The sequence below is a fragment of the Calonectris borealis genome, chromosome 14 (assembly GCF_964195595.1).
Source record: "Calonectris borealis chromosome 14, bCalBor7.hap1.2, whole genome shotgun sequence".
NCBI classification, from domain to species: Eukaryota; Metazoa; Chordata; class Aves; order Procellariiformes; family Procellariidae; genus Calonectris; species Calonectris borealis.
In genome coordinates this window covers 12,463,476-12,484,674 of record NC_134325.1, presented here as the reverse complement: position 1 = coordinate 12,484,674, position 21,199 = coordinate 12,463,476, and the positions used below count along the sequence as shown (strand labels likewise).

At 42.0% G+C, this 21,199-nt stretch overlaps 2 protein-coding genes across 11 annotated transcripts in view; one reads left to right on the top strand and one right to left on the bottom strand.

Moving 5' to 3' along the window:
* The first annotated feature begins 1,929 nt into the window (after positions 1–1,929).
* TCP11L1 (t-complex 11 like 1) lies at positions 1,930–19,993 on the top strand. 7 transcript variants are annotated; one of them, XM_075163233.1, is made up of 11 exons: positions 1,940–2,085; positions 2,631–2,909; positions 5,880–6,045; positions 8,837–8,969; positions 12,113–12,233; positions 12,800–13,020; positions 14,102–14,238; positions 14,681–14,877; positions 15,227–15,408; positions 16,053–16,225; positions 16,436–19,993. In XM_075163233.1, the coding sequence occupies exons 3-11, from the start codon at positions 5,892–5,894 to the stop codon at positions 16,669–16,671; spliced, it is 1,554 nt and encodes a 517-aa protein (XP_075019334.1). In that variant the 5' UTR covers positions 1,940–2,085; positions 2,631–2,909; positions 5,880–5,891; the 3' UTR covers positions 16,672–19,993. The 7 variants fall into 7 exon arrangements, 5 of the variants coding, with proteins under 5 accessions (XP_075019335.1, XP_075019334.1, XP_075019336.1 ...); XM_075163235.1 differs by lacking the exon at positions 1,940–2,085 and adding an exon at positions 2,534–2,551; XM_075163234.1 differs by lacking the exon at positions 2,631–2,909 and having other exon boundaries at positions 1,930–2,085.
* Positions 19,994–21,199, bottom strand: part of CSTF3 (cleavage stimulation factor subunit 3) — a 53,478-nt gene continuing 52,272 nt past the window's right edge. For all 4 annotated transcript variants that reach the window (XM_075163232.1, XM_075163228.1, XM_075163231.1 and 1 more), the window contains one exon: positions 19,994–20,689. In XM_075163232.1, coding sequence (XP_075019333.1) covers positions 20,487–20,689 — 203 coding nt within the window. In that variant the 3' untranslated portion in view covers positions 19,994–20,486. The remainder of the gene's footprint in view (positions 20,690–21,199) is intronic.

The window sequence follows — 21,199 nt, the reverse complement described above, 5'->3', positions numbered from 1 at the left end:
TGCTGTGTAATGGACAGAGCTGAATAACATCTTCTGCTTGATATTCCACAGCTTTTCTTCAAGCTTGCCAGCGAACTATACTGTGTATGTATATGACAAATTACTAGGCTGTTTTAAGCTAAAATGGCACATATTGAGGAATTGCCAGGAAAGGTGACTTTTTCCCAGCTGAATCCTACTCTGTACCCTGTACTCCCATTGGCTCTCCTGGGATGGTAAAGATATTCTGGACTTTTAAGTCAGTCTGGCTTTGGTTGCCACAGAACATACTGTTTATGGCTAGTTATCGTCATCCCTGCAGTGTTTTGCTCTGCCTGTAAGTCTTATTGATGTCACCAGCTGTAATTGGAAAAGAGCTGGAACAAATGAAAGGCCTTTGAATTTTCTTATGGCTGTATATTTTATCTATGTCTAGTATACAGTGGAAATCCCAAGCTGTGCCACACAGGCAATTGCAAACAGGAAAATATATAGCGTGATCAGAGATCTAATTTTGACTCTTGTGGAGTTATCTTTGGGATGATGCCAGCAAAACTTCATTAGAGTTACTGTTGTAAGAAATCACAAATTTTGCTCTGTATGCAGTGTCGATAGAGCTCTGTTCTCTTTGGGGGGCAGAAAGCTAGTTTAATTGGGATGAAAGGTAATTTAATCACGAAGACAAAGTAGTAATAACTGTTACAAAGCCATGTGGTGAGCTATTTTTAAAAACACAATCCTCTTTGAGATAGTACTCTGTAATATATCATGAAGTAACTCTTCAGTCATTAGTGATGTCTGTTGCCACTGGTTATTGCTTCTCCAGAGTACTTTCTCTGAAAGCGAGATGATGACTTGGTGTGCAATAAGACAATGTATTACTGTATTCTGATGGGGGATGGAAGACAAACATGTAAGAGGCTTATTCTAGTCAGCTAGAAAGGACTTCTAAAAGAAAACTAATAGTATGGGGGAAGTGTAACACTTTTTAGTAGTTATTTTTTGTAGTTCTTAGTTTTAACTGAAAGCTTTTGATTATAAATGCACTTTCTCAGAAAAAGTGGCTTAACCCACACTTTAAAATGGGATGGAAAGGCGGTTTCTTGTTCTTAGAATTTCCGATCATATTTTTCTTAAGTTACTTGTGGTGTTGCATTGGTTGCCTCTCCAGCAGAAGCATATTCCCTTTCTAACTCCTGATTCTGTGTGCTGTCTGGGCTGACCTCACTGTTAAGAGGATGAGATTTCTGTCTCAAAAATGAGTTCCGCCTATGGGCATCGTCTGCTGGAGTACGAGCTCTGAATTACAGATATCGCTGCACTGTATGAGTCACTGGGTTGGCTTTGGTGCCAACCTTGCTTTCAGGCTACTGAAAAGCAGTCTGCAGAGGAGAACCAGGCAGGAGAGACGTTCAGGAGGTGTTCGCTGATGGGTACAAGGCAGGGCCAGCGTGGCCTTTCGTCTACCGCTCATCTAACAGTACCCAAGATTTAAGTTTGACTGAAGGGATAATGGTAACAGTGTCCAAGTGAATACATTCCAGCGGGACAGCAACAAAAAGCCGTGGCTCCTTTCCCTGGTTGCTCTGGGCCTAGAACAGTGCCTTCCCTTGCTGGGTGGATTTAATCTAAGTAAGCACAGTGCGGTAGGGGCAGACCCCCCTTTATCTGGGTTATCGGGTGCAGCTCTTGCTCTGGCCCAGCTGTGAGCGCTGCAGGAAGCTGCTCCTTGCTTAGTTAGATAGAGGCACACCCCCCACCCCCCAAAAAAGCAGCAGTGAGCCGTAATATTGATTATTCTTACGCCCTTGGTACAGAGGGGAGCGGTGCCCCATCCAGGCCCACTTTGGGGGGAAAAAACCCCAATAAAAGCGCAGAGCGGCGACGGGGGCTCCTCGCCCCGCCCCGGCGCGGAGGGGCGGCGGGGCCCAGCGCGGGGCGGGCCGCCCGGAGCCGCTCCCGCGCCGCTCGGCAGCCGCTGCGGCCCGCCCCTGCGCCGGGGCTGCGCCTCCGGCCCAGCCTCGCACCGCCGGCCGGCAGGAAGGAGCCGGGGCTGGGCGCCCGCCCCGTTAGAGCCGGTGGCCGCGGCTCTTTCTCCGAGCAGCGGTAAGGCGGCGGGGCCCCGGCTCGCAGCGCGGGCCCGAGGCGGAGGGCGAGGCGGCTGGCGGCGGCGGGGAGGCGCGGGGCTGGGAGGCCGCCGGGCCTCCGCGGGCCTGGGGCGGCGGGGAGGGCCCCAGGCCCGGCGGGGCTGGGAGCGGGCGCCGGCGCGGCTCCGGGGGGCTCTCGGGCTGGCGGGCGCTGCCGGGCAGCCCAGCCTCCGGGCCCCGTTTGCTGGGGAAGGTGGCTGGGGTTCAGCGCTGGCCCCTTTTCTCTCCGCGCCTTGCCCGTTTGGCCTCTGGAAAAACACCCCCCGGCTGCGCCGCAGGGGCTCGTTTTCCGTGTGGCCCGTTGGTGGTTCTCCCTGGCGTTGTGCCTGGGGCCGCTCCGGCTGGGCAGTGCGGGGACAGCGCCGTGAAACTTCCGAGCCCGTGTGAAAGTGTTGCAGGAAAACTGGTGCCCGGTCCTGGGGAGGGTGAGGGGGTGAATAGTAACGTTGCTGCTTCGTGGTATGGTGTTTTCGTTACGATACCTTGTATGCTTTCTTTTGGTAGACCCTGCCGATGGACCGGGACTTCCAGGGCCTTACACAGAACTGGCTGCAGATAGGGAAAATAGTGGAAGCTCATGAGCGTCCCTTTTAGTTTGGAAGAGGGACGGAAGACGTGCTGTAGCTTCACCACGCAGAGCTGAGGTGTAGCTTGCCTTTTAGTGGATTACGAGGGAAAGTAGGTGTTGATACAGCAGGTGAACAGAGGGAAGAGGAGAGAGTTCAGCGTTGGAACGGAGCTTGAAGAAAGGTGGCCTTCAGGGCTTGTGTGTTTGGCCTGCAGGTAATCCCCGTACCTATTGTTGAGTCATATCTCGCTTGAAGTTAGGAGGAGCTGCTTCAGTCTTGTGCGTACTCCATAGAAGCACAGTGAAGTTTATTTAATGCTGGTGTGCATCAGATGATTTGAGGACCTTTGATGAAAAGAACCTGTGGAAAATATTTTGTTTAAATTTCAATTTGCTGGGTTTTCTCTTGCACTTCTATTTTTATTAAAAAGAAATTGAAGGAAAGTGCCCAGAAGTAGACTTTGTTCTGTTAAGAGTCAGGATTGTTTCTGTGAAAGGAAAGATGATGATGATGCTTTTGGAAGAGGTATTGTCAAGCTTATTTACCCAGTGGAATGAGGAATTGTTCTAGATGTGTTCTGGCAAATAATAGCAGTAATCCAGCAGAAAAGAGGAGACTGTTGCAAACTAAACAACTAAACCAACAAGTGTGCCTCTTTACCTCATCTGCTGAACAGTCATGTGGTAGAATGGCCCAGGAGTTCTTGTACCCGCTTTCCACAGCTAAAATAGGACTTTTTTTTAACAAATGGTATTTAAATGAAATTGCTCGTTCTGAGAGTGTAGCTCTTGATCTGCCATTTTATGGAAGGCAATACTTTAGGATGTAGCCTGCGTGGTAGGAATGATGGCCTGGTGCGCAAAGCTGGGGATAGCAATTATGAGACTGATTATCGTCTTGGCCCTGTCATTTATCTTCTGTAAGTCCTCAAGAAACTTAACTCATACCTCAGGTTCCTCTCTGTAAGTAAGATATATTATAATATTTCTCTACTTTTCTAAGAGTAGTGAGGATAAAGTGCAGTGAGAGATTGCAAGGCACTATGAAGCGTCATGTGCGTTGAAGACCTAAGTAGGTCTTAGTTGAGTCATCTTTGTGCTTCAAATTTTGACTTCAGGAGGGTGCTTTGTGGAAGAGAATATATAGGAAGAACAACAGTCTAGTCTGGTTGAATGAAGGTGGAAGCCTTTATGGTAATGCTTTTATTCTAGCCAAATGCAACAACACGTTTCCCTCCTCTGTTTAACCAGTCCTATCTTATAATTCCTATTGCAACAGTTGCTGTGATCTTCTCTGTTAACTGCTTCTTTATTAACAGAGGTACTCGTCCTCTTGCTGCTAGGCTGTTTGCAGTAACAGACCTTTTGTCCGCTAGACTGGAGATCTGCTTCTCCTGCAGCACGTCACTGGTTTCCCACCAGTGGTTTCCCACTGGTTTCATGCTTGCGTGCTGGTTTGGACACCTTGCGTTACACCTAGCTGGAGGCTATCTCTGCCCTAGTTAAAAGGGTGGCAATATGACTGCAGCTCTGCACAGACTACCGCTTTCTTGTCCCAGCTGGGATTGTCTGTGTCTGTGAAGGGGGAGATGATCAAGCGTTTGGGGCAGGGACATCTGTTCCAGCTAGAAGTGGGGGCTAATATATGGGTCTAACAATACCTGTGCTGATCTCTTAGTTTTCCTATGTGATTTATCCCATGCTTTTTATGCTTTGTTTTCTTTTCTAAAATAGAAATCACACAGTGCTGTGGACAAGTGTTGCGTGTTGGTGTGTATCTTGTGCATCTAGCAAGATGATGATCCTGAGTCATTGCTGTAGAACAAAACCATTTCTTATATGCACTGAGCTTTCCAGCTGTCCTGTAGAATCACATTGGCGCAATCAATTTAAGCACTGATGGAGTAGGGTTAGTTATTACAGCTGTTGCATGAAAATAAAAAAATCTCACTGCTGCATTTTATATTTCTACACTGTTGCTTGCTTATGCTGCATCCTCTTCAGTGTAGTCTTTGACGCTGCCAAGTATTTTTCCCTAGTAGCTGCGAGGTGCCTCTGGAGGCTGATCTCTTGCTGAGAGCTTGTTTCTTTCAAATTTTGAAAGTGGGGATGGTGGGATACTAGGTGAAAGAGGAAGTTGTTGTTTTTCCCGGAGCTTGCTTTTTTTTTCTTTTTTTGAAAGGCAGAGTCCTCCTGACTTCCCATTTCACAGAACATCCAGGTTATTTAATTGAGTTAAAGACATCATATGCTCTCTAACAGATTTTTGTAAAATTGAAGTCTGAACAGTAGCTTCTTGTATGATAGAGAGTTTTCAATGGTAAGATGTGCAAATTACGTTCTTCAGAGGGAAATCTGAAGATGAAGTAAGTGAAGATAATGAATGGTGAGACATGCTTTTCTAATGGTCATTTTTTCAGTGTAACTTTGAATACACTGCAGGTATCTGTGATGTAATATAAATATTATTTAATATCTAATGTTTAATAAACAAATATTTTAAATACTATAACTATGTTCTTTACTGTCTTAATGTTTTGTTTTGTTTTGTTTTTAAACAATCCTGGTATTTTATGCATAAATCATGACTCTTGCATGGAATAAAAATAGGGGAGTAGAATTTTATATTAATTTATCTCTAGCCCTTTTCCTGCTTCTTAATGCATTTGGATGGCTCAGAGTGAAAACTTTTAAGTTCTGAGCAGTTGGGGCAGATCATAGTTCAGGAGTACGTTATGTTCAGAAAGCTTTGTCATTATGTAGTGGGGAAATGTCTCATTTGGCATAATCTTTTTGTAAAACATGTTTGTAATACTATTCTGAAGGTGTTTTTCACTGCTCTTTCATAAGCAATGCTAAGAAAGAAAATTAAATATATTTTTCTTTCTCATCTGTATGCATTATGGCGAGGGAACAGTTTCAGATTTTTGAGAACTTACTAGGAATGCAGATTAAGTAAATGGTAGCTGTGTTGAAAGCATCCCGTTTTGTGTAAGATGGGAAGTGAGTCATTGAGCCCAGGTCCCCTACCATTATGGGAATGACACCAAATAATTCCTCGTAAGATTCCTTTTATTCTTATTTTTTTCTTAATTAGGAGGACTTCTGGTGATGTTTTCCCACTCAACCATGTCAGAAAATGCTTATTCATTCCCTTTTTCATCTTTTTTTCTTTTTCTGAAAAGAACCAACTGAAAATGTCTCAGAATCCTGACAAGCCACGTTCAAGTGAAGAAAAGTTGAGTGGTTTGGAGGATGGTCAAGAGGAGAGCTTGGACAACCCAGATCAGTCTATCAGAAAAAGAATACGACAGAGTGCTCCGGGGTCACACAGAGATGATACACCGAAGTGTAAGCAAAACTGCTTTATTAAAAAAAAAAAAAAAAGTAAATTCTATAATTTTTTTGGTGGAGACAATCATGGCGTTTTATAGCACTCTGTGCAAGTTTGACTGTTTTGCAATTAAATATTGTGTGACTCCTGATCAATTGCTTTGAAACTGTTTGTAACACCTTTCTCCCCATTTTGTTTTAGTACTTAATTGTTCACAATAACCATGTTTGCTCTGAGCCGCATATATCTTAGATACCTTTGTGTGCTGGCACTCACGGAAAGGATAAGCACTACTCCAGTATATTCTAGCTAAACTGTTGCTGCTGTTTGCATTATCAGCTGAACCTTCTGGATTGTTGCAGCCTCTGTTTCTGCTGCAGGGCAAGGAAGGCTGTTACCAACAGAGTAATGTCCTGTCACCCCCCTCCCAATACAGATGGAAAGTTGTATATTTAATCCTAATACTACTTCTAGTGTCAAGCAGGACCACATATTTATTCCTGGGGCATATTTTTCTTTGTCATTCTGCTTTTAACATGAGAAGCTGGGTGCAATATGGCTACCAATTATTTCTGGCAAATCTATAGATAAAACCAAGAGGAAATTTTCTGGTCCCAGGGATTCAATTCAAAGAGGCAGAATTGCTCAGATAACTAGTTCCAAATTTCTGTAGAGAGTGTCTCAGCATGTAACATTTTATTTGTTGCATTCTTTTTATTTTTTAATAGTGTTCATTATTACTTGAGGTTTAGTGTTGTGTTTAGTGTCATGTTACACAGAGGAGATGTTCTGAGGGAGTTTTACGTTCTTATGTCTTGCTGGTTGCCTGATAGGAAGCGCGTTGTGTGTGTGGAGGGAAGCTATGAACACGTGAAAGTAAAATGCATAGCACAGTCTTGCACTGCATTGTACCACAAAGAAGTCATTGGTCTCAAACCCTCCCCTCTTGTAAGGGAGCAGACATAATATGAGAATGAAGTAACATGATTTAAGAGCATTCTTTGGTAAATGAAAGAGTCTTAGCTTTTAGTGCATCCACTGCTGGAGTGAAGTCATTTGGCAGTTGGACAAGAGCACTCTCATTCAGCTGTGAACTTTCTTGTCCTGCTAGTTCTTCTCAGAATATCAATCCTTGCTGTGTTCCCAGAGTCACTGTGCAAGATTAAGCTCCAAGCAGAAGGAAATAAGCATTTAAGAGCACTGCATGAAAAGAACAAGATATTAATGAAAAATTAGCACATTGGAACCATACTCTTTATACTTGGAACAGCTTTGAATGGCAGACAGGTGATGGACAGTTACTTTTAAAGGACCTTTTCTATGTTACTAGCTTAAATCCCATCAAACTGGATTATCAAATGAGGCAGACACGATAGTTTGCCTAAAACATATGTCAGTGAACCCAGCCTATGAAGATCCCTGGTTGGTTTCTTTCATTTTGAAAATTAGTATGCCGCTCCTATGCCCGGAGTGTAGTCAAAGCGAATGAACTACAGAGAGGAATCGATCCATTAGGGCAATTCTGTTGTGGCTCTTTTCCCTGCTTCTGCTCCGCTAGAAGTTTTCTGGAGGAGCCGAGATGAAGCTTGCCATTCTTGTCTGCCTCACCTGAGGACACTAATGATCTAGCCTTCTCCTTCTTATCAAATACCTGGGCCAGGGAAGAGCTGTGGCGCTTCTCCTAACTTTTGGCAAGGCATTGCAGGGCACCCACACGCACTGCTTGCACTGATGCTGGCACAGCTAGGAGGAATCTTTACCACAAAGAATCAGTGGCAACAGGTTTCAGTTGGCTTCGGTGGGGATGGGGTTACTCTCCCTAACCAGCGTGGCCTACAGCCTTGGCACCTTCTCTGCCTTTATGTTGACTTGTTTTTAGGGCTGTGACACTTCCTGCACTACAGCAATGCCAGTAGTGTCCCAGGAGAATGGTATGTAGTCCAGAACAATCAGGAGCTGTAATTCCCACTGCATCCAGGAAGCAAATTAAGTTTTCTGAAACTGTCCCTGTCCCTCTTCTACCTTCTCGATTTCTACAGTCATCACTACCTTTGTCTCCTGCCTAATGAAAACTGGCCTGCTTTTTCAGGTTTGGCGCTTCCTCCCATTCGCTGCTATGCCCCAGGGCCCAATTTGAAGCTGCTTGTTCATCCTTGTCAGTCCCAAATGCCTGCCAGAGGAAGAAGTCGTAGGCATTGGTGCTGGGGCTAGGTCTTGATGTCCTTTGTCACTTGGAGGATGGCCCCTGGGGAAAAGGAGTTTGGAGAAGTGCCAGTTGCACTGGAAGTAGTGAGAATAATTAGCTACTAGTACGTTATTGCTTAATGTTAATGGTGGTTTGTTTGCCGACTGCTTTAGAGATGAAGTCACTTCCTTGAAAAATGTAGAATTGAAATGGCAACATCTGCACGATAATTGGGGAAATAGTGCAGTGAAAATACTAGTATTTTTAATGATTTCTTCCTATAGTATGGAGAAAAATGATGTTAAGCAATCCTAAAGAAGTGGGGGTTTGGGGTGTGAGGTTTGTTTTTGTTTCTTAAAAGAGCTTGATGGAACTTGGAAGCAATTGACATACTGAGCCCAGAATATCAACTTGGGTTCACTCCTTTGTTTCCTGTAATACTCCAAACCTGTCTCTTCCACCAGCTGGGAAGAGGAGGGGAAGGAAAGGAGAAGAATCTTCAGATGATACTGTCTTTTGGCCCTTTGTACTGTCAAGAAGGTGGAAAGGGTCGAAAAGTATTAGCAGACTTTTTTCCACAGGCTTTTATAGATAACTGTCTGACAGTGTAATTTATGTTGCAGCTAGTCCTCCTCGCCCTGTGTCAATAGAAGAGCTCATGGAAACAGCTAAGGGAGTAACCAACATGGCATTAGCACACGAAATTGTTGTTAATGGAGACTTCCAGATAAAACCAGCTGAATTACCAGAACACAGGTAAGATTGTTACCAAACAGATACATCAATTAAATTTGCATTTGTAGAACTGCAGAACAGCTCCAGTGGATCAGACAAAGGCTCTGTCTAGTATCTTGTCTGGCAGTGCCTGACAGGAGATAGGAAAGAGCATAAGAAGAAGAATGTAAGCATGCAGTTCTGCTTCCTCAGAAATGTGTGTGTGTGAAAGCTGAACCTCTTGGGGTAATTGTTTGGGCATGTGTGGGGCGAATCCCAGTGTGGTGTGGTTTCTGTCGGTGTCCCCTTGTCCTAGGAGCCTGCAGGCTTCTGAATACCCAAGTCTAGCGGCAGATGCAGGTAGTGCTCTTAGCATCTTTTAAGCTTTCACTGCCTGGGGGAGCAAGATGAAACTGATCATTTTAGCTTTTTCTGAGTCTACAGTCTGTTTCTCTAGGTATTTTTTGGGAAGAGATTCCTATGTTCTATTAGGTTAGTCCCTTCTCCTTTTAAGTTTGAAGTCTTTCCTTCTCTTTCTGACCTACAGTAATTCTCTCCCCTGCTGCGAGGGGAGAGGAAGAACAGAAGAGGCCTTGATGTCTGGTTGCATATGGGCCGGTGTAGCTGACCCAGTTCTGATGTCTGGTCGCATATTGGCCCGCGTAGCTGATCCAGTCCTATCGACAGATGCTTCATCTGCTGTTCCTTTTTATTTCACACAGAGGGAGATGTGGCTGACAATGTGTTTCCTGGGTTAATTTGTAAAAGTTAAGTGCACATTTCATGGAAGAAACTTGGTCCACATTGGAACCAGTGTTGCCTGTACGTGTCTACGTTTGAGAGAGAGAGAGCCCAGAGCACATTACCTTCACGGGTGCTGCAGGAGAATATGCTACAGATGGCTCTTAGAAGACTGGCATTGGTTGTCTTCTGTAGAAAGTGGTCGTATTGAGACAAAAGGTCTGATGCCCATCTCCACCAAAACAAGGTGACAGTGGTTCTCGTTAGCGTTAGTAATGAGAGGATGTTGCTTGGAACTAGAATCGTCCCTGACTGAAGGGCAGTAATGGGAAGAGTCTCATCTTCCCTTCTCACCTGGACTATTCCTGTCTTTCCAGCTCTGACACCGGCGTATTATACCAGTGGTGGTTTATTAATGGCTGTGGGCTGCTGAACAATAGTAACCACAGAAAATGTGCGCGTGCTATTAAATACACTGAACCTCGTGGTCCCAGCAGGAATTGCCTTTGAGTAAGGGTTGAATGGAGCGGATGAGGGTCTTTCCTATACTTTGTTCACTTGTTTCAGCCTCTGAGTTGGTAGGAAATGGAATTGTGGCCCCCTTAAATGCTGAGGACAAACAACATTTAACTGAGCTAGCGCATGACAATAGACATCTCTGTTGTCCATCAAGACTCATATACTTTAGAGCTCAAGCAATGATTTGATCTGTCTTCTCAGACCGTCTTCCAGTGTCTGCCTTGTCTGTTAGACAGACCCAGGCGGTGTAGTCCAGGCCTCCTTTCTTGCCTTACTTGCAGGTCACGTGCAATTCATGTGTGGTCCCATGAACTGGGGCCTGTCTCTAGCCTGCACAAATGCTGCCTCTGAAGCAAGCGTTTGGAAAGTACACCTGAGACGTGCAAAGCTCATTCTCCCCATTCTACGTTATCTTCTCTGTCCCAGCAGCTTTTGGGGGAACTTCTGTCAGGTGTTGGCAGTTGATGGCTGGGAATAAATGCTTCATCTAAAGTCCCACAGTTAAGAGAGTGCTGTTCTATTCAGTGTCCGCTTCTGCTCCGTGTTCCTTCACAAGGACTTCTCACATGAAAATGTGCTGTGATAATGGATAACTCTTCTGGTATGCCTCAGTGCCATAAAATTGATCTTGGCATTTTTCAGGGAAGAAGAATTTTAGCATGTTTTCCTTTTTCCATTCTTTCTTTTTAACTCACCCCCTCAAAAAAAAAAAAAGGTAGGGAAAGAGCTGGGAAACTATGCTGTAGTTTGGAAGGTTGGATGCCTTTGCTCACTGATGCTGAGCAGTGGCTGTAGTTGTTCACCAGAGTGGCTGCTTTGCATCTCTTCACCTGATCAAGGCACAGATGTACTGCAGAGGTCACCTTGCTGAGGGGTGCCTGGGCTTTGTGATGGGCCAGGCTGCTTTAGATGATCCCTTTATTTGGCTTTTGTGAGGGTTTTGTGTACAGCTGTTTACCACCTAGAAAAGAAAGAGCAGTCCTTCAGATTTTGCTTGAAGAGGGACTCTGGAATCTTCTTTGGATTAAATGTTTTGTGTGTGTCTGTATAGCTTAGGGTCCCCTGCGGCCTGAATGTACGTGTAGACGAGTGGTTGGAGGAGAAAGCAGTTGTGACTGTATTTGCAGTTGTACGCGCTGTCAGTAGAGCACGTATTGGCCAGTCAGGGGGCCACAGGGCGTAAGTGCCTCTGGGCGCTGCCTGAACGTCAGCTGCACATGGAGTCGGAGCCTTGGGAATCTGGTGTTTGTTGTGGGTGTTCTTTGTGTGCGCGCGTACCTGTGAGCATCTTCTTTGGTGTTGGAGTTAAACCTGGCGTGAACAGGAGCCTGCCTGCTGAAGAGGAGTAACTTTCAGTATTTTGAATTAGGAATTTTTCTGAAGCAGTGGAATTCATTCATTTTTTTGCACAAACTGAACTGGGCCTTTATCTCAGAGTAGTCGCAATATTTATGCGTTGAAATGCAGAAGCTTTTGTGTCGGGAAGTTACTTCGTTTCTGTTAGGTCTACTTAATGAATTTTACTTGGTAGAATTGCATTTCCTTAGTGAGGGTTTTAAAAGGAACATGAATACTGGTCTTTTGAAGACAAGCTGTAATTTTTGTGATTTCTTTTTTTTTTTTCTTCCAGTTGTTTACTTTAGAGGTAGCATATGATAGATACTTTGAAGGATTTTAATTTGTAGCCGCCTTTGCTTGTGTGTAACCCTTTATTAGGATATAAGCCATTCCAAATCCCGTGTCCAGTTTTTCTTGCTTTTCTGAGTAACTTAAAATGACAGATCTCTTCTCTGTTAATCGTCATATATTCATTATTACATTACATTCATATTATTACATGCTGTTCTTCAGGAGCTGCAGGTTATCTATGTAAGGTGGTGCGGAGACAAGTATTGTTCTTTTTAACTGGTGATATTTACCCACAGCTTAGAAAAAAAAGTGAGAGATATTGTGCATAAAGCTTTCTGGGATTGTCTGGAAGCTCAGCTAAAGGAAGATCCACCGACATACGACCATGCAATTAAACTATTGGGAGAAATTAAAGAGGTAAGATGATGTGGTGTCAAGGTAACTTACTGAATTTGTGTAGCTGCATTGATACAAATGGGCAAACATGGTTGAAGTTTGGCTTTTCATAAAGGACTCTCTTGATCTTTTTCATTACTATATCATTGTCTGTGAACGTATGTAAGTTGTAGAACCCCAGAGGAGAAATTTGAATGTAAAAACAAATGCAAAACCATGTAAGATGAATAAATGGTAAGCAATACTAGTTTCATAATTCCAAGCTTCCTTCATGTTATGACAGTGGTATTAGTTACGGAATCAATGAGATGCCCCAACACTGGGCTGACAAAACCAGGTACAAAAGTCTTAAGTACGATCTGTACTACAGAGTATTTACCACTTAGTAACTTCAGTATCATACAGAATGAGCTGAAACACTTGGAGTTGGTGAATAGTTGGTTAAAAAAAAAAAAAAAAAAAGAAAAAAAAGAGATTCCACTTGTAAAGGGCAATTAGTTTAAATAAAAAGTGGTTCAATAAGCGTTTTGATCCTTGTAGTCTTTGATATGTAGAACTAATGCGCTGTCAAAAACTTTCCATTTCAGAATCTCCTGTCTTTCTTGTTGCCTGGTCATACTAGACTGAGAAGCCAGATTACAGAAGTTCTTGATCTGGATTTGATAAAACAGGAGGCAGAGAATGGGGCCCTTGACATTTCAAAGTTGGTCGAATTTGTTATTGGGATGATGGGGACTCTCTGTGCTCCTGCTCGAGATGAAGAAATTAAGAAACTGAAAGATATTAATGAAATAGTTCCTCTGTTCAGGTACTGAAGTGCTATTTATTAGTCATGTTGAGAGTACCTTAAATAATTTTAGATGGGGGGGAGGGTGTGTCCAGCAGGGCAACCTGCAAATCTTTGTAGAAAAAAAGAGTGATAGGGAAAGGGATATAGTTGTGGTGTGAGGGGGAGAGATGCTCCAGAAGTCTTTAACAAGGACCCTCTTTGTTCTGCTGAATTGGAATATTTGTCTGGCTCCTGCATGGCACTGAAGGACATTTTCTTACATGCCAAGTGCATATAGGCCTTAAGATAGCAGGTCAGTGGTCAGTTTGTATCAGAATTTCGTATCGACAGCAGAAGGGGAAAAGAAGCAAGCAGGAGCATAGGAAAAAGGTATTATTGTTCTCCAACCAGTTCTTCCTTTCCTCCCAGTTTGAGCTCTCTTTACCCCCCACCCCACTCCCTGTATAATATCCTTTCAGTTCTAAAGGGAGTGTACACACCACATCTGGGAGCACTGAGGCTTCTGCTTTGTCACCATATTCTCACCTGAACAGCTCGAGGTCTCAATAGTTAGAAGAAATTGCATTAACCTTGTTATTTTCTAATTTGATAAGCTTCCAAGAGTTCGGGATTGACTTGCCAGCAGGAATTAGGTTGCTTTGAAATTAAGGTGTTTTTCTTTGGTTTGGTTTTTTTTTTTCCCCCCTTTTCTTTTTTTTTGCCTTGGGTCTGACTGTTCACTTCCCACTGAGGTTGGCTTTATAGGCTGCCAACAGAGATAGTATGCAAGCTTGGAAATCCAGATGTCTTTTTATGTGTTCCACATACGATATTGCACATCCTGGGAAATATAATCTATGGAGCTAGTAAAGTTAATTCCATGGAGGCTTTTTTACAGGAGAGCTTTACAGGAGCTTTTTTACTTGGAAGAGGCACATGCGTGCATGTACATGCCTGCTCAAGCTTTCTCTCTGTCTCATGCTCTTAAATTGTTAAGCACCCTGTTAATGTTTCCCATGCATGTTTTTGCTCTTTCCTTAGACAATCTGTAATAAGTCTTGTAAATAGTACCTCTTAAACATCTGCAGCCTTGAATAACTTTTTCTGTTTGTTTGTTTAGAGCAATTTTCTCTGTGTTAGACCTAATGAAAATGGATATGGCAAACTTCGCTGTCAGTAGTATTAGGCCAAAATTAATGCAGCAGTCTGCTGAATATGAAAGAAAGAAGTTTCAGGAGTTTCTTGAGAAACAGCCAAGTATGACTTTGTTCCTTTCTTTCTTCCCCTCTGACCTCCCAGTAAACTGCGTGTCTTTGCTTGTAGATCATGAAAAGAAATCAGATTTTTTTGTAAGTTCTAGAATTCATGTGGTAAATGACAGCTTGTTCCCCAAAACTGTGGTTTGAAAAAATCTGTCGGAACAACAGTCTGCACTTAGTACACTGGAGTTTAGTTTCATTTCAATACAGTCTAGGGCATAATTAGCTAGTATCATCTCACCTCCAATTTCCTGTAGCTGTGTGCTTTTAATTTTGTTTTAGATGTCCTGCTTAATGTAATAAATGAAATGCATGTCAATAACCGATATCATGGGTATTAGTAATAGTAACTAATGGGATTATTTGGAAATTATTGGTGGAAAAACCTAACTTTGAAAAGGAATTTTCTTAACAAGATTTTTTTTCCCCTGCTTTTCCAGATTCTTTAGACCTTGTCACAAGGTGGTTGCAAGAAGCAGCAGACGATCTTGCAAAGCTGAGATGTAAAATGTTGCCTCCCCACTGTAGTGGTGATGGTGCTACTGGTGGAGCTTCCGCCTTGTGCTCCACTGCTGTACAAAATCAGGCCTATCTGAAGCTCCTAAAGTGGGATCATGTGAACAGGCCTTTTCCAGAAGTAGGTATTTAACAGAAAAATTGATTTCTGTGCTTGTTCAACTTTTCTATTTCTGGGATATGCAGGAGCTATTTGGATTTGTAGCCTTGCAACAAGTACAAGCTCTCTTGATTGAGAGCTCTTGTAGCTCTTGTAATAGGTACTTCTTTTTCAATATTGAAACTTACGTCATTGCAAAAAAGGAGTTAATTCTTTTCATTTTGTTGCTGTTACTCGCCGGCTGAGCATAAGTTGCTCTTTTCTGTGTCTTTGTCTTATCTTTGCTGCTGTCAATAGGTAGGCATCACAATGTCACTTCACAGCCCAGCATTCTGACTTTATTCTGTGCTGGCTTCCTCATTCTTTGCAGACGGTGCTAATGGACCAGAGCCGCTTTCAGGAAATACAGCTGGAGCTGGAGCAGCTCCTCTTGACTGGGACTGTCCTTCTGGTCACGTTCAGTGCAGCAGGCCCGGCACTCGTCGATATGCCTGGATTTGCTGAGAAAATCAAAACCATTGTCAAGGTGCTGCTGACAGGAATGCATCTTCCGTGAGTATTGATTAATCCTACTCACAGAGAGGCAGGTGTAGTTCTGTTTTCACCCTAGTAAATAGTCAGTTTAAGCCTCTCTCTGGCTGTGGACTGCAGAATACGTAGAGGAAGTGATGAGGGTTTTTATGAGTCCAGGCTGACAATTTTTATTCAACTTACTCAGACAGAACTGTCTTTTCTTGCTCTGTTCTGATATGTACATGCTCCTTTTCTCAGAGGATGTTTTTCGTGGTTGGCGCATGAGAGTGCAAGCAGCTAACCGTGCTCACGTTTTGGGCCAGGCTCCCTCGAGACTTTGAGCGCTCGCAGATTTAGAATGATTGCTGTGCACGTTATGGGTCGATAACTGTTTTTTGCATTAGTCAGAGCTGTCTGCGTAGGCAGAAAGTCAGCTCTTATTTGTATGGATTGTTCAGGCTGGAAATCTTTAATGCTATCCTGCCTCCTTGGTTTATATCTCAACTTTATTTTTCACATATATAAAATGTATTATTCTTTATAGTTCTGGCTTTTTTGGATTACGCTTCTCCCATTACATTTGGTAAATAAGGCAACTGTAATTGGACAGTTTACTTTTAAAAGGTGGGGAAAAAAGTGAATAGCTAATATAGCTAAGTAATGCTCTACTCCACGTTCTCTAGCTCCTTTAACCTGCAGGAATCTTTGGCTACCATCGGTGAAAAGGTGTGTGCTGAAGTTAACAGCTGCCTTTCCCAGCATGGGTTTACGCCATTCTCGGCTGAGAGAGAGTCTGGACTTAAAGGGCAAATCCAAGCAGTGGCCAGTGCGGATAACACCATATGCAAGCTAATAGGTATGCCTTGGCAAAAGTGCTCTGTTCGCAAGTGACCGCTCCTCTGTCTTTGTAACACTCTTGGTGGCATGTCATGCGTGGCTTCTCATTTTACGTTTCACCTACTTGTTTACTATGTTCAGGCTTTGTGTATTTCACATGCAATTGCACTATTTCTAATTGACTGTCTCTTTTGAAAACAAACCAAAACCCTTGGTCCAATTTTTCCAGATTCTCGAATTGAAAAGTTTCTGGAGAATTATCTTGCATCTAGTCACCAGAAATCATTACCTGCTGTTCCTGGAGGATTAGGCCCTATTCAAAGAGAGCTGGAAGAGATTGCTGTCAAGTATGTTCGTCTTGTCAACTACAACAAAATGGTCTTCAGCCCTTACTATGATGCAGTCCTTGGCAAAATACTGACTAAGGAAGAAGCCCAACTTGCAGGGAAGTCAGAAGAATCATAAAACCAGTTTGTATGCTACCAATATGGTATTGTCAGCTATTTTAAAAAATTGCACCAATATTTGTCTAGGAAAACAGCTTTCCATGTAAATACTGGTTCCTTTTAATTCACTAGTGATGACTGATGAGGAAAATACATGAGATGCAAAAGGGGTTCTGAAGTAAATGATAAGAGAGAGAGGTATTTTTAATGTAAGTATGCACCTTGGGATGGGATGTCTTGGTAGTTTTCTGGCTGCAATTTTTGGATTTTTGAGCTGATGCTAGGTAGGACAAGTTTAAGAACCAAACTTTGTATTTAAGTGGCTCATTTTAGGGCATTTTACTCTAATTTACCGTGAATTTAGTTTAATTAATCCAGAGCAGATTAGCAATGGTCCTTCCCAGAAGGAGTGATTTGGCTTTAAAAAAATTTTACTTTAAAGACTTAAGAAGAAAGCTAAAATTCTAGGTAAGAGAAACTTTAACAGGCAAAAAACAAAGCCAAACAGCACTTTATTGTAACATTATGGTTAGCATGGTAGGCTACTAGTTTTTTCTGCATTTTACTGCATTTTTTAATAGCATTTTTTTGCCATTTACCTGCAGATGTTACAAAACACATAATATATATTTTTGTAGCAAATTTTCTGGTTATTGGGTAACTGTCCTCTGCTATGTACAGTACTTACAAAGGTGGCAATCTTATAGATTGCAGCTGTATTTATCTCTTGTAAAGACTTCAGAAGGGCAGAGCTAAAACGTTTTGATAAAAGTGGCATTTCTTACCTTTTTTTTTGCTAGTAGTTTACTCCTTTTTATGTGAAATACTAATTTTAAAGTAAATCTTTGTCATTTTCAGAAGGTGGATTTAAAGTGTGTGAAACTTTAGGCTGAAAATTTTACTTGTTTTTTAAAACTACAACTGGAGATGGTTGCATATTCAATTATGTCTTCAAAAATATCCAGGAAGTGCAGAGCACTATCAGAAGTACAAGTGACTTTAATGTACTGTGAGAAGTGAGTGATTTAATGTTAGTTTGAATATACAGGGAATATTTTCAGTAGATTTTTTTCACTTTGTAGAGGTGTTCTTGAAACTTAAAATATTTGTAGGTCTTGAATTTAATTAGCTACATGTTGTGTAGATGAGTGTTCACAGAAGAGCTCAATGATCTTACAGCCTTACTGCAATTTCAAACTCAGCTAGGAGGTAAGTACATTTGAAACTTTCCTCTAGTTGAGCACAATGCTGTATTACAGTAATCAAAATTTGATGATTTTATGAAAGCAAAGTTCATAGTTATAAACAGTAAGTGTCCTAAGTACTAGACTACCCAAAATAGAATGTGGTGTTCTTTTTAAAAAAACCCAGCAAGTTATGTAAAATAAATAAATAAAAGGGCCCTTTTATTGCTAACATCCAGGTTCATTTTATTAATCAACTCGCCAACCAAAAATAATAGAACTTCTAGAAGGAAGCGCTTGATTATGAATCACTGCTGATTCCCTTTCCAGTTTTCCTTTAAATGTCAGCGTGGATATAGCTGCGCTAACTTCGAGTTTGGAGGAATGCAGGATAAGTAAGACCTTTTATTCCGTATTAGCCTATGCACCTATAAACCAAATCTTTTCTCATTCATTACAAACCCCGTTCCCCACGGGAAAAAAAACCACCAAAACCCTGTAGATCACCAGCTCAGAAAAGTGATTTTTCTCTTGGCTAAATGTACTCAGATAGTAAAATGGATGTCTGTCTTTGAATCTTTCTTTGATAACTCAAAAATGAGTAGGTTGGTTAGCCAGAAAAAAAAGTTCTGAGTAGGTTTTTGGTGTGGTCTATTTCATTGTTTGAATCAGCAAAGGATACTACAGAGGTCTTCAAGATTGCTGCATCTGCTTACTGTACTCAGTTATTAGTGCAGGATCCACCTCAAAATACAGCCTATAGCTCTGCAGCTCCAAAAAAATTAATTCAGTAGTCTGCGTAACAAAAGAGCTACCAGAAACATTATTGCTAGAGATATATAAAAAAAACCAAGACAAAGCCTTTTTCATTTTTGTTAAATGAGAGTTGCAGAAGTTATAAATTGCTGCTGTTATTTTATATTTTAGTATTGCCTAGAAGCTGCCTTTAAAGGCCCCTGTGAATTACGCATACTACAAAAATTTAGATGCTCTAAGGGATGATTTCAAGGATGGGGGGAGGAGGCATCATGGTGAAACAACATACTTGGAAAAGGCTTTGAAAAGTATGAATGGGACTGCATTATCAATAGATAAAATTGTACTTGCTTAATCTAGGAGGTGGCTGCTCCCAGTCTGGAATTCAGGGTCCAGATGTCCATGATGGCCAACTCCTGCTTACTCTGACATGGAAGCGTGGATTGTGCGGCCACTAGCCCATGCGCATTGCTCGCAGGGTCGGTAGGGCGAGTCCCATCTCTGCTCGCAGCAGATCCTAAGGCTTCATGTAGAAAAAAGCGCAGTACTCGCGTCTGGCTCCGATCTCACCTTTGGGAACGCGTGCCTCCGTGGGTGGTGGTGCGGGCCTTGCCACAGTACGGATCTGAAGAGACTGTAATCAAAGCCCACAAGCGCAAATCACGTTAGTGATTCTCCCAGGTTGGTTTTTTTTAATGATAGCAGTTGACAAATAGTTTCTCTACATCCTCTTTAAAGAAAATAGGGAGATACAATTAAGCGGCAAGGCAAAAAAGAAATTCTAGGATTGATAAGGCCAGACCCTACCTCCACGTGAACACTTACATGGTTATACGTACGCTGTTTCACCTTTCAGCCTGGTAGGGGATAGAAGCACTGACCTACAGTCATCTATACTGCTGGGGGCGGGAATGTTTTTCCACTTGTCCAAGTATCTGAATTTCCTGTAGTCCACAGGGGTTCTTACGGTTTTACCAGAGTCAATTACAAGTAAAATCTAAAGTATGCATAGAAACTGCTTCAGAAGTTCATATAGTGTTTTTGTTAGCTTGTTTGAAAGTAACAGGTTAAACTATGTAGCTAATACATTAACATTTAGCTTTGTACATTAAGTGGAAGACCAATGCAGTTATCCAGGAACAGACCCTGTTAGCTAGTACTCCTGGACAATCTACATTAGAAATACGTACCGAGTTTGTCTTACGATGCTGTCGTCTTTAAACAGTCATGGAATTAAAAGCAAAAGTATACTGTATCCTCTAGAAAAATGGAAAAAAAGCTAATTCTAATATGTATGCTCTGATCAATTTCTTGTGATGGTCTTATTAACATCGCTTTTGAAGTGGCTGAGTAATATTTAAGAAATAACTTGTGTTTGAATAAAACCAGAATGAGGCATGATGTTATGGATATCCTTTTATTTTAAAGGAATGTTTTTTTCCATTTTCAACTACAAAACAGATTCCATACATTCTGCCATAAATAAAAACGAACAATAAGGCAGGACACTACATGAACAAACTGAGAACAACTGTTTTCCAGAAAATGTGAATTAAAAATGCTTCACAAGTATAAGCCATCCAGTTTTTAAAATAAAACTGTTGAAAAACCCACAAGATTTCAAGTGGTAGATGTGAACACCCTTGAAGAACAAAATGCAGTTCTGACATTTTGCACTTTTGGTTTTGAAAACCCAGTTTTGTTCAGAGCACATTCTAAGGTTGTTCCGGTTGTTTTCAGATCAAGAACCATATGGGAGAAGAGGCACCACAGTAACAAAACCATTTTCAAGATTTTTTTTGTTTGCAGCTGTCCCTTTTAAATGCTTGACTTTTAAGAGACTGACGGACTCAATGCAAGTCTTTGTCTGTCACAGTAGAACTCCAAACTTGTTTCACCGGATTCTCTTCTGCTGTCGTGCTCTGTAAATGTCGTGTACAGGGGGAACTACAGATCCTTTCTCCTCATCGTCGTCAGAATCTTCATGTGGTCTCTTAACAGCCTTATTGAGCATAGCGTTATTTTCCACAGGTCCATTGCCTTCCACAGCTATTTCAGGTAGGCCTCCGGTAATTATTCGTACAGCTTCATCAACAGCTTTAGAAAGAGAAAAAGATTAAATTAATTGGTGCAACTGAATTCCCTGATTAGAAATAAGCATGCAAGCAGGGACATCAAGATAGATAGGTTGTGGAGATTTCTGGAACATGAGACGTTTTCCTACCCTATTCTCCTACAAACGTTAAAAATCAAGTCTTGACTGTCTAAAACCCCGAGCTATGGCAAACACTAATTATAAAGTAAATGCTGCTGCTTCAGCTTGAGACCTCCCTTTACACAAGTATCGAGGTCATTTGCAAGCTTAATAAAACAGGAAAGCCTATTGGGGAGACAGTGTAGCCAGTTTGTGATTCATGAGAAAGGATGCATAGCAAGTCAGTTTCTGCTTATCAACAGAGAAAGCTTCAAAAATACCATGTATAATTTAAATAGATGTTTTATTTTCACTCTAGAAGAAATTAAATCCTAGCTAGCTTTCTCTCTGATCATTTGCTCCTTAAACTAACAGAGGGGGTGAAAAGTAGCATATTATCACCTGCCATCGTT

Bases quoted from the DNA above. Each gene is read 5' to 3' on its own strand.
- TCP11L1 (XM_075163234.1), top strand. From the start codon at position 5,892: ATGTCTCAGAATCCTGACAAGCCACGTTCAAGTGAAGAAAAGTTGAGT. The intron at 14,239-14,680 runs GTATGACTTTGT...CTGCTTTTCCAG, and splicing joins GTTTCTTGAGAAACAGCCAA to ATTCTTTAGACCTTGTCACA. The intron at 16,226-16,435 runs GTATGCCTTGGC...CAATTTTTCCAG, and splicing joins CACCATATGCAAGCTAATAG to ATTCTCGAATTGAAAAGTTT.